Below are 18,330 nucleotides of genomic sequence, written 5' to 3'. Positions count from 1 at the left end.
TTTTCTGTTTCTTATCAGCAGCAACGAGAGATTTCAAGTGATGGTCCGCTGCTTATGCTCTGAGGCTTTTTTTTCTAATTTTAACCGAGCCAGCCACCGCTACACACAAGCTGAGATGTATGAAATATAAGATGTACAAGTGACTGGCAGTTACTGGAGGTGAAAATGACATATTGGACATGCTGCAGCACTGCGGAGACCGCCTCAGAGGGGTCGCATGGTAGAAGGTTTTACAGTCAGAAAAACATGCACGGTACTAATAATGATAGTTTTTGCAGTACTAGTCAAAGTTTTTATGTAGATTTGAAGGAAGAGAGTCACATCTGATCTCTGCAACTCTACCCGCGTTATCTTTTATCGTCAGACATCTACATTGCCAAAGTAGTACAGAAGATTACTTACATTGACAGATGATTACAAAGCTGAGGTCTTGAAGCACACATGCAGCATCTGAGAGGTTATTTCCTGGTTTATGGCTGCGTCTGTTGCCTATTTGTAGCCGAATCTTCTCGTATCGCTAACTAGGCGCACACATTGAATCTTTTTAATGCTTGCACAGCTCTACGTTTAACACGACCCATGATAACATAAGTATAGCTACTGATTACCCTTTAACCATTTCAAGTAATTGCATCAAAGTTAGTAAGTGATCCTCGACACTGTAATTACTGTAAATTACTGTAATTCATTTTCAATTCAAAAAATAGCTTTAAATGGAGCTGATGATGCTAAACTGACACCATAAACTCACTTTTTCCTCCTTTCTCCAAATACTGTAATTATGCAGCTTAGCTCTGCTTTTATTTTGAAATAATACAATAAAACCTACTATGTTATTGACAATTTGCTCAACATTTTAAAGAGCCTGATAGATAGGAAGATGCCGCCCATTACACTGGATTTGTGTAATGAGTGAAACACAACATATTTGATGAAGTTTGCATGAAAAAGAAGTGAAACTGCATGAATATATTGCTGGATTAGAAAAATGCAAATTTAAAGCAACTGAGGTGGATCTTGGCACTGGCACACACTTTTTTTTTGAAGTGTGAACACAAGGTATGGTGACATTTGATGACAGTCAGTAGTTTCATGGTGCATTCTTTCTCAAATTGGCACAAGGTGGAAAAGAAGAGACTAACTATTTCAGGCATTTAAAGTAAATGTTGATGCACATGGTGTCACTTTTACATGTAGACATTTATTTAAAATGCTGAACTCAGATCTCAGTTCAAAGCGAAGTTTCTGCTCCGATTCCCCAAACAAAGATTTAAATGTCTTCGTCGATGGGTTCGGTCATTTCTTCCTTTTAGATGGGAGGGGGTTAGCAGCAAAGGTGTAATTAGTCCCTGATTGGACGATCACTAAGGCGTGACCAATCAGCTTCACACAGTCGGCAGCCATAGCCAATCAGCTTCAGGCAGGCAGGTAGCATAACCAATTAAGAATCAGGGAGCTCAGTTCAGCTGCTTATTGGGACTTTTTTTTACTCACCTTGTGTCTTTTTCTGTTCTGTTTCTTTCTTTCTTTAATATTCTTTCTTTTTTCTTTTCTCCTCTCCCTCTTTCTGCAGAGACTTCCCTGTGAGGAGCTCTACATGCCACCAATCATAATCAAAGTCATCGACAACCGTCAGTTCGGGAGGAAGCCCGTGGTCGGTCAGTGCACCATCCGCTCGCTGGAGGAGTTCCGGTGCAGCCTGCAGGACGAAGGAGGGGATGTGGAGGTGGAGGAAGGGAGAGGTACGACACGGAGAGATGGATTGATCTGCAGCAGAAAGCCAGATTTATAATTAATGATTAAAAAAACAAAACATCTCTCTGCTTTGTGTGTGTGTGTGTGTGTGTTTTTAGGTGATTTGCCGCACTTCAGCGGAGATGTTCTGATTGACATCGACGACCATGAGCCGCTCATATCTGACCAGGTAAAAACTATCTTTCCTGTTAGTTGGTTTAAGATGATCAGTGTGAACATTTCCACATTATTTCTAAATAATAAGTGTAATTACCATAAATGGAGAAATTTAGGTTGAATGTAACTTTTCTTAATATCAGTGTTCCACGAAAAGCCCAAAATCAACTATGTGTTAGTCCATCTGTCAATATTTTATGACTTCCTTTCCCTGTCTGTAGCTCTCAGCCCTGAACTCATTGTTGCTGAAGTTAAAAAGCTCTTGAAATAGTTCACAAATTTAGCAAACATTAGTCAAATAGGAATAAAGAGTGCATTTGTTGGGGACTATTTTCAGTGGCGGATTAATACACATTTGATTAATACAACAGGATGGTGAATGTGGGGTTGAAGTCAAAATAAACTACAACATGTGTGTTTATGGTAATATGTTGACATTTTATAAAAGTTTTTAAATATGTTAACCATGATTAGCATCAAAATTAAGTTAAGTAAGTTAAGTTTGAAATACTGTAAATCTGAACAATAATAACTTTAATCTGGAAGTATGCACTGCCTGAAAGACACTCAGTTTAAGTGCTAAGGTTGTTTTGTTGAGATTGGATTTAAATAGACATCAGATTATATAATAGGTCTAAATAAATTGGATTAATCTATGAAAGAAGGTTCCACTGAGAAGCATATTTTTCAGTTTTCTTCAATTAGAGCAAATTAAGTGAAATATTACAAGGAGTTATCAGACTTGCAAGTGTCAATTAATAATGCAAGATTTTAAATTTAGTGCAGAGAAAGAGAAAACAAGCTCTGACCAAACAATCGAAGATCCTCCGAAAGACAGGAAACACGGAGCATTTCTCATTTGAACTGAAGTATAACGCTGTTACAGGTATGATTACATTTAGAGAAGGAATCAGACTATTAGATTCACTAAAAGACGCTCTTGCTTACATTCATTTTGGGAGAAAAACGTTAAAACTGCTGCTGAACTTTTGCTCCCCAGTTGTTCTTCGTTACAGCTGCATCGACTGTAAGTGGCTTAATGACAAATGATCCATACACATGAATGATGAACCTCTGTGTGTGTGTTTGTGTGTGTGTGTGTGTGTGTGTGTGTGTGTGTGTGTGTGTTTGTGTGTGTGTGTGTCATGACATTTCTCTTGATGCTGTTTATCTGTTTTGATGCCTCCATCATGGGGGACAAAACGCAAAAAGTCCCCTTCATATAAATAATATAATAAAAATCATTAATTTAAGAGCGAGCACTTGGTTAAAAGTTAAAGTTAAGGTTAGTTTAGGGTTATATTAAGGTTATGTTAGGGTCAGGCATGCGGTGGTTGTGGTAAAGGTCGGGATAAGTCTCCAGGAAATTAATGTAAGTCAATGTAATGTCCTCTGAAGTGATGGGAACACAACTCTGAGTGTGTGTGTGTGTGTGTGTGTGTGTGTGTGTGTGTGTGTGTGTGTGTGTGTGTGTGTGTGTGTGTGTGTGTATTTAGTGGTACCAGCAGCATAAATAAACATGTTCTGACATGATGACATGGCAACTGTTTCTGTGGTCGGTGGTTGCTGCGGCGACCGCGAGACCCGCGCTCGTCACCAATCATTAACATTCTCTCTCTCTCTCTGTCTCCTTTTTTTTTTCTTTTTCAACCTTTCAAACATTTAGTTTTCTCCAGTTTCTTTACTTCTTTCTTTCTTTTCACTCCACACTTTCTATATTTCTGTATTTCTTTCTTTTTCTTCTGTCTCCGGTGGAGGACTGGTAGGTTTGGTAAAGGAGGAACATGGAAACTATTTTCCACTCAACACTTATCCCTGTTCAGATTTTTCTAGTTTTACACACACGCACATACACACACACACACACACACACACACACACACATGCAAAGATAACACAGACCACCACATATTCATGAGGACACACATACATAAATATACATAAACTAGTATTTGACTGTATTTTAATACTAAACTGAATCACAGCTGTTCAATAAAACCATGATTTTCCAATTTTTAGACATCTTGACATCTAAAGATTTATAATTTTAGATGCCTGATAATGTAAAAATATCGGTGTGACTCACTGATGTGTTTTTAATAGCTTTTGGACAACACCACAGGTCTACGGCACAAAGTAATAAGAGATATCAGGATTTGGATAGTAGATCAGTTCATCTGTGGTTTGACTCTGCACATGAGATTTGTTGACAGTGAGAAAGATATAAAAAAAAAAAGAAAAATCGCCAGCCATATGCTATAAAAACCACTTGAATGCCGAGCATTTTGTTTACTCAACAGTCTCATGAGTTGCATTTTTTTTTTTTTTAGGGGACTTGTTAAGTTTAAAAAGCTGTGCTCTCGTGCTACAGAAAGTCCTCCAGAACACCAATGAAATGTTGAGTTTCAATTACAGACTCTGAATAAAACAACAAGCCATACACAAAAAAACAAATATTGGTTACTTTGAATGGACAAAATGGAGAAGTCTGTAAACACAACCTTTAAACCCCCTCATATACAAACACACACACACACACACACACACACACACACACACACACACACACACAGACGCCGCTGTGCTCTTTGTGTGTATTCGTGAATAGAGGATTATGTAGAATGAGCAGACAACATAATTCAGTCTCATTGGTTTGGCAGACTACATGAGGCTGTCATATGCACTCTTTTGGAGGAGGTAAACATAAATAACACAGCCCTTTAAATACTAAATACACACACACACACACACACACACACAGAAACCACAGCTATCATTGTGTAGTCATGTTTGTAGAAGCTCAACAAACATTTTGACATTGGAGAAAAAGTTGAAACAGCATCTAAACTTTGATTTTGTCAAGAGGTCGAATTATAAAACCAAAATGAAACTTTAACCGACATCAGTTTGCAATGTGCAGTCTTCGATTTTCAAAAATGATTTAATTTCTATATTACCCCGACATGTAACCCTAACACTAACCGTCCTGCCGAAATGTCACAAACATGTATGTTGACCCAATATTCAACAATTCCTGTTCCCATCTGTTCAGATTAACTTTTTAATGAAAAAATAAACAATTACAATATAGTAATTATCATATACTAATATCCACATTCATTATAATACATATAGTCTGCACAATACTTCACTCCTGAATCCTGCATTTCTCCTGCTCCGGTTGGCATCCAACTTTTATTGTGGTAACTATGGTATGCAGATTAACTCATCTGTATTTTGAACCACAACAACAGAAATATAACTAAAATGTTTCAATGAAGATGTTATTTAATAGCAGATAAATAAAAGGATGTTCATGACTGCATTTTCACACAAAGACGATGCATTGAGAGGAACTATTTTCTGCACAAGTACAGTTTAGTTAATTTTATATGAGCAAAAACATCCTTAAATACTAACTTGACACCTCCTTTCCTTTCAGAGGGCAACACTCCCTCAACACACTGAGATTCAGCTGTGTTCAGAGAGAGTCCCTTAAAACCGTTACTACAATAGATTAAGAACTAAAGTAAGGGTTTTCCAGGCGGGGAGTTTCGGTCCTCTGAAATGATGCCAACGTGGAAGTAACTTAAAACTGCATTCTATCAAAAGGCCACCAGGTGGCGACCGTTTTGGTGTCAAAAGGACTTCCGTCTCTATACAAGTCAATGGAGAATTCACCAACTTCTCACTTGATTTCTAACCTCAGTAAACGTTTTCTAAATGTGTTTATGGTCTCAATCGCTAGTTTAAAGCCTTCTTCAATGCAGTATGATGTTCATTTGGGACATTTTGGCCTCCCTGATTTTATATTTGACGATAAAGCAGGGTATGCATTAGGGCGTGGCTACGTCGTGATTGACAGGTTGATTGGTTCACAGGTTCAGGAGGGCGCCTCATGCTCCTCCTGATGCCCATATAAGTAGAATCCGTGTGGTTTTTTTTTACCGGCATGCACCGGAAATTTTCAAGATGGCGCTGCTCAGATTCAATGCAGTATGATGTTCATTTGGGACATTTTGGCCTCCCTGATTTTATATTTGACGATAAAGCAGGGTATGCATTAGGGCGTGGCAGATTTTCACTATTTTCACGATTATTGCAGCTAAAATAATGAACATCATCTATAGATATCGTGAATTTGGTAAAAGAAAGAATAATGCTATCAGACAAATCATCTTTAACTTTGTTTATTGTGTTGTTTTGTCTCTTTTCTGGCCAATGAATTACACTCTAAATACGAGTGTAGGGAGGTGAACGAAAGTCTGCATCCATAACTGTACGGAGGCTTATACAAAAAGAACAATTACATTTGATGGATAGCGAAAAGGCAACTGGAAAAACTGATAAACGAATTTCCACAAGATGTGTTTTGGGAGGAAGGAGACAAAGACAAAACAGAAAGACACGGCAAAGATTTAAAGAAAGATAATATACATTTTTCCTGTTTAGATATCACGTTCATCATCAATACTGGTATGTTGCAACACCCCTAAATGAAATTATACATCTGAAGTTAAAAATATGACACTCCAGACATTAACAGTACTGACAAAAGAAAAAAAATAGACTGAATTAATATAATTATATAGTTTTTTTAAAAGTATAATGTAGTTAAAGCCGTCGACTGAACGGATCAAAGATAATGTGGACTGCCAGGCGCTACCACTGCCTCTGTCTTCCTTCACCCTCGGCTTCTCCTGGAGTCTGCTTTAAGTGGTCAGACATGGCACGCTGTGTGTCGTGGGTTGTTCTGTCAACTCTCCGTCTTTTCATCACATCTGCGGAGAGTCAGTCTCACAACCCATCGGCTATCACTCTGTTTATAGAGATTAGTGGGAAGGCAAACAAACAGAGATCCTTCAATTCTTCTAATATTGGCTCTTTGCACTGAAGCCATTTTGACTCATCACAGATGGAAAAGCAAAAGTTTAACCAAACATAGAATGATGAATATCTAACGAGTGATGATATGAAAAATAAATGTATAAATGTTACAATATTGACTGGCGTCACTGCTCCATAACTGTTAAACCCAGCCACAGAAACACCAATACCACACCAAATGATATTACTTTAAAGTCATGGGTTACCACGTTTGGTGCACCAGCGATATAAAAATGGAAAGGTAAACAGTAGACTGGCACGCACTAAATGTTCTTCAAGAAACCAGACGGTTAATTGTGGTTTTAAACTATTTTTAATGGTTAGAACATGACTAACATTTGCCAAAAGAGCGGGGAACATTTCACAATATCTGAGGTAGAATGTTCAAAGCAATTATAATGATAAAAATCTTTTTTTCAACATCAAAATATGCATGAGTGAAATAAAATTAAGTGTTGTAGTGTTTAATCCAGGTTGTGTTCTGTATAGTTACAAATTACAGATGTCTGCTAAACACCTCAAACCTTATGCAAACATAACTTAAAGGTTGTACTTTATATAACATGTATAGGGTTTAGATTTATACTTTATAATTAGGGCTGTCGAAGGATGATTTTTAAAAAGAAATCACAATTAATCGCTGAATTTCAATAGTTAATTGCAATTAAACACAGTTTTTATGTTTAAAATTCTATTATTTTGCATTTCAAAACAACAACAATGTTAAACAGTTTGTACCAGTGTATCTTTATTGGTAATCATATGAATGCAAATACTTTATTAACTTCACTTTAGATGTATTTTAAGGGCAATGAACCTGAGGTAACACAATGTCTACTTCAAAAATATAGCTCGCCTTAAAGAGAAAAGAAATGCTACAACAACAGTGTGGTCTTGAGGTAGGAGACAACTTCAAACTTTTTTTTGAAAGGATTACACTGTTCCACATTGAGAAATTTGCAGAAGTGCACAAAGTGTACAGTACATTATAATAAAGTGCATAAGTAACAGAAATACTCCATATCTCCATTATCTGGACAGAAGAAAAACTGGTGAATCAGTCATCACTGTACAATGGACTCCTTTGCTTTGACATGCAGAAGAACGACACTATGCAGAAACATGAGCCCAGCACTTCTCTGAAGCTGCAGAACGATGAAACATTGAAGGAAAGACACGACAGTCAGTGAAGACAAAGACAGGAATATGACAGCAGCAGCAAGACTCCTGCCATACAAACACACGCTGTGCACAGTTTACAGAGGTCGACTAAAACGGCAATCTATGACAGTGGTTTTGAGTCAATGAGCAGCACGATTAACGCGATCAAAGGAAAATAACGTTTTATGCTCGTCCCTTAATCGCATCGTGATTAATGCGTTAAAGCTGACAGCCCTAGTTTGCACAAATCACACACATTGCATTCATTACTGACTTATTAAGTTTTAATTTAAGTTGATAATAAATGTTATTTTAGAAGCTTTATTGTGGCTCTGACTCTGAGCCAGTTCATGACACCATAAATATCTGTTTTGTATCTGTCTCGTGGCCTTTTGTTGAAATCACATGCTTTTACACCCCTTCCCAAAAAAAGCATTATGCTCGGCCTTTAATCGCATCGTAATTAACGCTTTAACGCTGACAGCTCTATTAATAACATTTAAATTATTTGTAAGTCTGTCCGTCATTTAAACCCCATTTCAGGAGTTTGTGCCGTAGACCTGCTTTTAATCTCAGGGTGGTTAAATGTTTGCAGGGAGTGTGCAGACGGAAAAAAGAAGTTCAAGAGTTGATGTTTCTTCTTTTAAATATTTAACTTGATCTTAAACATTGCATTGTTCAGCTAAGCAAACCGCCAACCTCATATTTACTCCACAGACATGAGCGTGGCATCAATCGTCTCATCTAAGTCTCTTTGAAGGAAATCAAATAAGCATATTTCAACCCCGAAAATGTCAAACTTTTCCTTTTCCTTTAACATTGAACACACACACACACACACATATATATAAATAAATTATAACTTGACTATTTAATATTCATTTTGAGCTGCAATTATGTACCAGTGGTAATAAATCAATAAGGACAGTGTGGCAGCTGTTGGAAAATGTTCCTCAGTGATGTTTAATTTTGTCGGGTTTGAAGTTAATGGGCTACAACGTGGAAAACCGCGGATTGGCCCTTTAAGGGACACTGAAGTAACGTTCAGGGACAGGGAATCTGTGTAGGAGTTGTGAGTATTCGGGAAGGAATTCCAAACATCTTCTGTTCGAATAAAGGTTAAAATACCAATTTGAGACTTCTGTTCTGGACTCCTTCTCCTCCTCCTCCTCCTCCTCTTCTTTTTCCTCACTTTTTCCCCATCTGCTGTCATTCCTTCTTTTTTCTTCTTCCTCTTCCTCTCTCCTCATCTCCTCTTTCTCCCCTCTTATTTTCTTACTATCCTTACTCCTTCCTTCCTTCCTTTCCTCTTTTCCCCTCTTTCTCTCTCCTTCTCATCTCATTTTATCTCCTTTCTCCCTTTTTATCTCTTCAACTCTCATCCCTCCTATTCTCATCCCCCTTTTCTTCTCCTCTCCTCACCTGTTTATTCTCTGTTTCTTCTCCTTTTTCTATTTCACGTGTTCCCTCTATTCCTTTTTGTCTCCTCTCCTCCCCTCTCTTCTGTCTTTTCCTTTTCTCCTCCTCCTCCTCCTCACTTTTCCCCCACTCCTGTCATCTCATTTCTCCTTTTTTTCTTCCTCCTCCTCTCTCCTCATCTCCTTTTCCTTTTCTTACTGTCCCTACTCCTTGCTTTCTTCTCTTTTTTCCTTTCCTCTCTTTCTCTCTCCTCCTCATCTCATCTTATCTCGTCTCTCCCTTTTTCTCTCCTCCTCCTCTTCCCATGTTCTCTCTTCTCATTTTTGTCTCCTCCCCTCTTTCATCCTCCCATGTCCTCCTCTCTCTTTCTTGTCTCCTCTCCTCAATCTCCTTCTCCGTCTTTATCCTTCTTCACATCCTCATCTCCTTATTTGATCTCTTTTCATTAAACACCTCCATTTTTCTCCTCTTTCTCCCTTTTTTCATATCCTTCCTCATCTCCTTTTTCTTTTCTCCTCCTGTCTTCTTGTTTCTGTCTCCTCATCCTCTCCTCCTTCTCCTCATCTTTTGCTTCTCCATCCTCTTCTCCTTCTTCACCATCTCTTATCCTCCTCTCATTCTTCTCACTTCCTCCCCCCTCTCTCCTTTGTCTCAATAAAACCATTCTTCCCTTATTCTTTCTTTCCTCTTCATCTCATCCCCCTTTCTTCTCACCCCTTTCCCTTTCTCATCCTCCTCTTCTCTCCTTTCCCCTCTTTTTCTTCTATCCTCCTTTCCACCTGTCTTCTTCCTTTTCTCAATCCCTCATCACAGCCCTCTTATCTCAGCTACCTCTTGTCTCTTTTCTCTCCTCCTTTTCTAATCCTTCTCCTCTTCTTCTTCTCCTTCTTTTTTTACCCCCTCCTCCTCCTCCTTCTCCTCCTCCTCCTCTTCTCCTCCTCTGTCTCAGTCAAGTCTTCCCCCTATCGATCACTGGAGGGGAAAATGTGACCCTTTCTCTGTGCTACTGTTGACGATATGAGATCCAGACTGCGGTTTGTGGATAAACAAACACGAGTCTGCTCCTCGTTAGTCGTCCTCTGTCTCATTATCCCCACAGGACTGCTCCCTCCATCTTTAAAAAAAAGAAAGAGAAAATATATCCCTCCTTCTTCATGTCCTCCCTTCCCTTTCCTTTCCTTTCCTTGCTGCCTTCCATCAACTTCCCCTTCGTTTCATTTCATCTCCTTTTTTCGCTTCACCTTAGATCTGTTCTCTCTCATTTATCTTCAGCTTTCTTTCTTTCTTTCTTTCTTTCTTTCTTTCTTTCTTTCTTTCTTTCTTTCTTTCTTTCTTTCTTTCTGCTTTCAATCTTTTCTTTAACACAGCTGTTTTCCTCCTCCCTCCATCCTTCTTGTTTCTCTCTCTCTCTCTCTCTCTCTCTCTTTCCAGATCTTTATTTATTTTTTCCCTTCTTTCTTCCCTTCTACTCTTTCATCCCTGCACAAGTTTTCCTCCGTTGCTTCTTTCTACTCTTTTTCATGTAGGACTTCTTCCTTTCTTTTTGTTCCTTCCTCTCTCTTTCACTTCTTCTCTTCTTATTTCTTCCCTTCCTTCTTCACTCTCCTCCTTGCGCAACTCTCTTGCTACATCTTGTCTTCCTTCTTCATCCCTCCTTTACCTGTTCCTTCTTTCCATTTTTTCTTCCTTCCTTCTTCATTCCTTCCATCTTTCCATTCTTTCCTCCTTTTCTCTCCCTATCATTCTTTTCTTTCACAACTCGCCCTGTCTCACCTCTTCTTTTTTTTACTTCTTCATCCTTCCATTTTTCCTTTCTTTTGCTAATCACATTCTTCTTTCCTTACATTTTCAGCATCCTTTCTTTTTTCTTTCCACCCCCTCCTTCTCTCATCTTTACTCATCTTTCCTTTCCTTGTTCACTTCCTTCATTTCTTGCTTCTTGCTTTCTTTATCCGCCTATATTCATCTTCCTTTTCTTCCTGCTTTACACGTTTTTCTTTATACTTCTTCCTTTGTTTTTTCCTTCCACTCTTCCTCCCTCCTCTTCCTTCCTTTATCTCTTCCCTCCACACACTTGTCTCAACTCCTTCCCACTATTTGTTTCCTTCTTTCCTTCCTTTCTCCCTTGCGTCTGTCCATCACTTTCCCTTTTTCCATTTTCCTTGCATAACTCTCTCCCTCTCTTTCCACTTCCTCTTCATCCCTTCTTTCTTAACTTTTGTTTCCTTCACTGTTATCTTTCTCTCTTCCTCTCTTCCTCCTCTTCTTTCCATCCATCCTTTCTCTAGCGCTACATCCATCTCTTTTCAAATCTGTTCCTTTTCACTCCTCCCCAACTTTTTTTTTCACCATCTCCCTCCTTTCATCCCTCCATTATGCATTTTTCTACATTTTTCTGGTTTCCTTGAGCTGCAGTCTGTTTATTTTTCATTCCCACTTCATCTTTTTTTCTCTCTCTCTCTCATTCTCTCCATCCATCCCACTCTTTAATCCCCCTCTTATCCCTTTTAATTCATTTTCTCATTCCTTCTTTTCTTCTCTATCGATCACGCTGACAGTTGTTTTAATGTGGTGGCTCATTAAAGGGCATCCTTGTTATCCTTTCTCCTGCTTCTCTTTCTCTCTCTCTCTCTCTTTTTTTCATTGTTGTGGCTCATTAACCACTCATCCCCTCTGTGATCCTTCCATCATCTCCAAATCCCTTCTCTGCTCTTTTTCTTTTCATTTCTTCATGTCGCTCTTTGTTATCCCCTTTAACCCACAGGCGCCACAATCATAGACACACGCATGCAGGCATTATTTAACATTATGAGGCTGTCTCTAATATACAGCTGTTACCTCATACTTATCCCTCCTTTTTTCTTTCTTTCTTTCTTTCTTTTTTTTTTTGCATTGTTGCAAAAACTCAATTGTCTTGTTTCGTTTGAGGGAGGAGCGGAGGGGGGTAAATGTTTGGAGGACTTGTGAGGTTCAAAATATGTGCAGCATGAGCTAATAATGTTTGTGTGTGTGTGTGTGTGTGTGTGTGTGTGTGATGAGACCAAGTGTGGTGTTGAAATGAAAGCACACGCCAATTAAAGGGCTATTACGTCAAAACTGCTCTGTGTGGTTATAATAACAGTCGAGTATTAACTAAATAAATGTGCGGCAACAGCAAAAAAGTTCAACAAACCTCAAATATTGTCAATTTTTTAATATAGAAATTGCAATTTGATGAAATGCAACATCTGTATCAGCATTGTGACCCCATTTTTTGTGTGGATTCTTCTTCTTCTTCTTCTTCTTCTTCTGTTCCTCCATGCGCTCAGCTGCTCCGTGACCTCATGTAAACACTTTCTGTCTTTATAAACTGGGCTCCGTCGCCGCCGATCAGCGTTAAACTGAACGCTGCTGTCGGCACCTCGGCCTCCAGGGAAACTTAATGCTTAAGTTAAAGTCATTTTTTCCCCTTTTTTTACAAAAAAACCCCCATTTTGGACTAAAGGTTTTTGATTCATTGTTGCTGTATGAGAGAATACATGATGATGACAATGTCTTTGTGTGTTTGAGTCATTCAGTGTCTTGTAATGTTATGTTTTAATGTATATGTTGTCTAGTTTAACCCTTACATACTGTACAGACCTAACCCTAACTCTGACCCATTTTTACATTTCAGAGCTGTAAAAATACCTTATACACATTTATTTTTAGGCAGACTTTTCCTAATGTGACCCTGAATATAGAAAACAAGGAAATACATTGCATCTTTTGCAAGTTTTGTGCAGCTAATACACAATTTTGTTCATGCAAATGTCAAAATTTGAACTGCTTTCTTTTTAAAACGCCAAAAAAGTTGTAATCCTGAACCATATACAGCTTCATTAAGGATTAATCAAACATTTATTAATGACTGATGGGGAATTTATGAATGTGAATGGGTCCAGAGACTAATTATGAGCCAGAATAGGAACAATATGTAAGGTTTAAAGAATATAGTGTGTTTTTAAGTGTATTTCTAACATTACAAACCTGCTTTTTAACTGATTATCTGTGCTTTGTTGTATGAAACATAACTACAACTATTCATGAGATGTGATGCTAATATTGTTGCTAACCAGCTAACCTGACCAGTGTGTGTGTTTTTAATGTGTGTGTGTGTACATGTGTCTCGTAGCTCGCAGACGGAGCCGGTTCAGCTATCATTAACCTTTCCACCTCTAGTTCCAGCCTTCATGTAGGTAACAAACTCATCTTTTAACTCATCTCATATTCATTTATGTTTAACCAGAATATCAAAAAATGCTTGTTTTTTGTCGTTGTTGTTGTTGTTGTACCTGTTTTAACTCCTCCATCTGTTATCATTCATCAGATTTATAGATTTCTGTTTCATCATCACTCACCGATATTTAACACTTTTCACATGCTAATAAAAGTTTGCTTCATTAGCGAAAAATTGGTTCACATTGGCAACGAGCAGTTAAGATCTTTTAAAACATGGATACTGACTCCCTCCTCACCTCGGTTACCTCACGTTTGAAGCATTTACGTCACAATAGAAGGGTTTCACTGCATCGGCGAATTTTTAAATGATTCGGATTTAATGAATCCTCATAAATGGTAATAAAAAAAGGAAACAGCTGTGTCGGGTTTATGTAAAGAACAATCTTAGGTGACGTGTTTTTATTTGAGTGAAATCTTGTTTTTTGGGGTATTGTTCTTATCTTTTTAAACAAATCTATGTGACTTTTCATAAAGACTTATATAACCAATATATAACGAAACAAATTCAGACTAATAAACAAATAAGATGCACATATATTCACATTAAGGCTCGTCTAACTGCACCATTTTGACAGGTAAAACATTTAAATCATCATAAGAATGAGCATACATTATGATATCGATTAGATGTCTCCTTGCTCCAAAAAAGCTTATAAAAAATCTCCACAACCTCTCTAAGGCAGATTTTTTTTTCCTTAATCATGAACATGAGAGTTTTACAGGAGCGTGCAAAAGACGAGCCAGTTGTTGTGGACTCGACTGATTTTCCAAAACTGGGAATGTTTTGCTTGTAATAAACAAAATCTGAGTTTGCTTAGATTACATTTTACAGAGTTGTTATTTTAGTGGTGACCAATGAAGACATGTTGCAACTCCTTAAGAATGTTACTATTTTAAGGGTCGCCTCCAGACGTATTTTAAGACGAATAAAAACGCTGCTTCGAATGATAATTTATGTCTCCCTTTCCCATAAAAAAGTTAAATTATCTCACAAAAAATTCTAAATTGACATCTACTCCTTCTCCCTCGTTAAGCATCCAGCATCTATGAACATACAAATGTCTTTCATTTTAGAAGTTGAACTCCTACTTCACTGAAAAAGTTCATTCCCAGTGTATGTGCTCTGCATACTTGATCACGATTGGCTCTAAAGTAGTTGTAAAGTCACAAAGCCTGCTCGTAGGTAGATGCCACGGATGTTTTATTAGAGCTGGATTAGGCGCCATCGCTCAGCCGATTTTTCCCAGTGGTCACTCGCGGTATTGCAGCCAAAAATCCCCCTGCAACCTAAAAAAGCATTTTCCCCATAGACCACCATTGTAAAAGAGAGAGACAGACAAGGTCAATTATGACTCTTTCTATTATGAATTTTTGATTCATGGAGGTTTTATATGTCTAAAACTTTCCTCAAGCTGAGTAAAGCGACTTTTAAAATCTGTGATGTCATCACAATGTAAAGTCTCTGGGCCGAGTCTCTGGGCAGGTCCAGCGGGGGAAACACTACTATGCATATTAAATTGGCTGCAATTCTTATAAGACCTGAATGGGCACCATATTTGGCCCGGTATCCAGATCTAATAATACCTCCATGGTAGGTGCCTTAAATGACACTCTTACTTCCTTGATTTTATGTATTTCCTGTTTAAACGGGATGTTTGGGGGCGGGACTTAGTGCAGGGAGGGATCGTTAGCAAAACCAATAAGATATCGGTTTTATTTTTAGGGATAGGTGGACAAGAGTGGACGTTCAAAGATTTATGACGGTTTTATTGATTTTAAATTTAAATTTTACACCCACTAATGCAGGATTATATCACTATTAAAGATATATTGTTTTACAGCAAGTACAGGTCATGTGAGGTCATTTCATGGGGGCTTTAAGGTGAGCGAAGAAAACCTTTGCATCCTCAGCAGATAAATGTAAAAAAAACACATAATCAATCTGCACAGAGAAGAAAACAACATCCATATGAAACAGTTTTTGAGTGGAGGAGGCCTTTACACCTGTCACCGATGACATAAAATGATTAATACGTGTCCAAAATTTCATTTTGCTGTTCAGAATAGAGTAAATTACTGAGAGTCTGTTATATATTGAGTAGTGAAAGAGCGAATAAAGGGGTGATTGTGGGTGCAGCTCAGCCACAAGTAGACAATTCTTCATTTCAAGGGGCCAAAATGGTTTTGATTCAATGTTTTACTCCTCAGGTTCATACCCACAATGTGCTCGACTCGCAAGGCAGTCGGCAGGGACCTATTTTTGGAGTGAAGGCCCTTTTTTAATTGATGAAGTTTATTTTAAGTGAGACACTGATGGATAACACTGGCTGCAGAGACATGGGGGCTTGATCTGGAGGAAATGAGATAAAGAAGAAGAATATCGTGCTTTCGCTCCAGGATGAAACAAGAAACTTTTTTCACATTTTCCCCCCTTTTTTGGTCGCAGGCTCAGGAAAATCGTCTTAAAAAAAAAAAAGAAATCAGGGTTTTACAGAGCGACGCGCACCGTCGGCCGTGTGGTTACAGCAGAAACCTGATCTGGAGTTTGAACAGGAGACCATGCTCCTTGTTACATTCTTCCATTTTATTTATCTAAGCCAGGTCAATTTGAAGACTTAGCTTGACCCGGACCAGACTGCACACACACACATACTCACATCGCATGTACCGCACACATCCAGTAGTGCTCCCCCCCCCCCCCATTCCACGCTCGACAGTAATTGGGGGTGATTTCTTTCTCTCCAAACAAAGATATTTGTTTTATTAAGGGTCAGATATTGAATCCAGTCAAATTAAAGGCTCAGCTTTCTGTCTGGCTCGAGCCAAAATCAACAGAGCTGCTACAGTATAGATCCTCTACACCACAACTCTGTGTAAGCAGACAGTTACTAAAGGCTGAGGGAGGGATAGATAAATGAGAGAGGAGTTAAGGAGGGAGAAAGTGACTAAAACAGAAGCAAAGGGAAAGAAAAGAATCAGGAATGAAATGGAAGGGGGGGGGGGGGGGAACAAAGGAGGACTATTATCTCATGGCACCAGAAAAAGAAAACCCCTCATGTGCCGTAAATCCTGACTTCTTAATCTCTGGGTCACGACCAAAAAAATGGGTCATGGGCGTACGTCTGATGATTACCAGATTACCGCAGCGAGAGCGTGTGCTCGAGTCGAAACGATTTCCAAAGGCGGATCAGTCAGATTTGGTTTCAGAGTTGGAAAAGTTTAAGAAGATCCGCTGTCAGTAGCGTCATGGCTCCTCAAACCTCGAAAGGCACAGACCCCCCTTCGAGATATTCGAGATCTAACGTCGCTCAGATGGAAAATGAACATTATGTGTCAGGTTTCATCTGCAGCATCCAGTCTCAATGATATTATTTGTCATGGATCAAACCAACCTCCCTCTCTTCTTGTTTCTTCACTCCTTCCATAAGATAGTTGCATTTAAAAAAAACCTGTCAAGTCGCTTCCTTACAATGTGGCTTTCTTTACATCTATGTTTTCTATTGTTGACATATTTTATTTAAATTTGTGCCCTTTCAAAAAAACGTGGTTGTACCGCTCCTCTCATCTACCATTAATTCTCATCAAATCTACCAAGTTTGTCGCCAAAAACTGTCAAGTTAGGTTAAAATCCCATTACATAATGTCATAGTTTGCCTTTTAGTTTCATAAATTCTTTCTTTATAACTAGAATAACTCACTGAGATGGCTTCACACCAGCTGACTTCGTGGCATTTTTTTAGAACAAGGGGGGGTGATTTATGAAACACACATTTATGGGCCCTATAATGACACCATGACCAGAAACAAGATGTCAAAATAGCTTACTGAATCATTATTGTTTTGCTAATTTGGGCCTCAGACTGATGTAAACTGATGTGCACCTCCAAAATGTGTACGTGCCCTTCTGGATGACATGGGTGTATTGTTTTTATAAGTCCACCATTAGCAACGCGAGTCAGACTTTAGCATATTTAGATACTTGAGAATTAACAATCCCTCATCTTGGGTTGGTTATGTCTTATGTCAGAGTGTCTAATAATCATTTAGTCATTTGCAGGTCAAAGTACGTCTACATGTCAAGTTATGAATCTGGGTTGAAAAGTTAAAGCTGTTATTATCATTATTTTTATGTTAACAATGGATCATATGACTGAATGTTATGTGACAGGTGTCACTTGTACTGATTAACCCACAGATACATTTAAAAAAATCTGTTTTTCTCATCAGTGTGGATGAAAGATGTGGCCTAAATTTAAGAAAAGGGAGCTTGTGACTGGTTTAATCTTCCGTACCAGCAGGATAAATCAAGGTGGGGAATATAATGAAGCAGCACTTGCCCTTCCTTCAATAGTCTTGTTACCATTAAGGAAGTTCCGGCTAAAATTTAGGAAGCAGGAACTTTACAGGAACATCCTCTCGCTCGGTCCTTTCAGCCGCTGTGTCTCCGTTGCAAAGTAGGACCTTGATCGGACCAACCAGGCTCTGGCGGTGATGTAATCATTCTGCAACAGTTTTGACCGTGACGTCACCGAGGCGACACACAAAAAGCATAATAATACCCAATCAGTACCAAGTAGATACCCCGAGGCAGAGACTCGTTTTGCCCCCGTAAAAGTCTGGGAGATTGTCCTTCAGGGGCGATTCCTGCTATGGAGACATGTGCCAACGGTCACAGCCACGTAAATTACCCCG

The 18,330-nt window shown here is 38.6% G+C and overlaps 1 protein-coding gene across 1 annotated transcript in view; it reads left to right on the top strand.

Moving 5' to 3' along the window:
* The window catches only part of dysf (dysferlin, limb girdle muscular dystrophy 2B (autosomal recessive)), a 104,712-nt gene that overhangs the window by 45,405 nt on the left and 40,977 nt on the right, over nt 1-18,330 (top strand). Inside the window, exons 41-43 of the mRNA XM_062445408.1 lie at nt 1,574-1,742; nt 1,854-1,924; nt 13,532-13,591. Of these exons, the coding sequence (XP_062301392.1) occupies nt 1,574-1,742; nt 1,854-1,924; nt 13,532-13,591 (300 nt within the window). The remainder of the gene's footprint in view (nt 1-1,573; nt 1,743-1,853; nt 1,925-13,531; nt 13,592-18,330) is intronic.

The sequence above is a fragment of the Scomber scombrus genome, chromosome 23 (assembly GCF_963691925.1).
Source record: "Scomber scombrus chromosome 23, fScoSco1.1, whole genome shotgun sequence".
Classification (NCBI taxonomy): Eukaryota; Metazoa; Chordata; class Actinopteri; order Scombriformes; family Scombridae; genus Scomber; species Scomber scombrus.
This window is presented reverse-complemented; position numbering and strand designations above follow the sequence as displayed.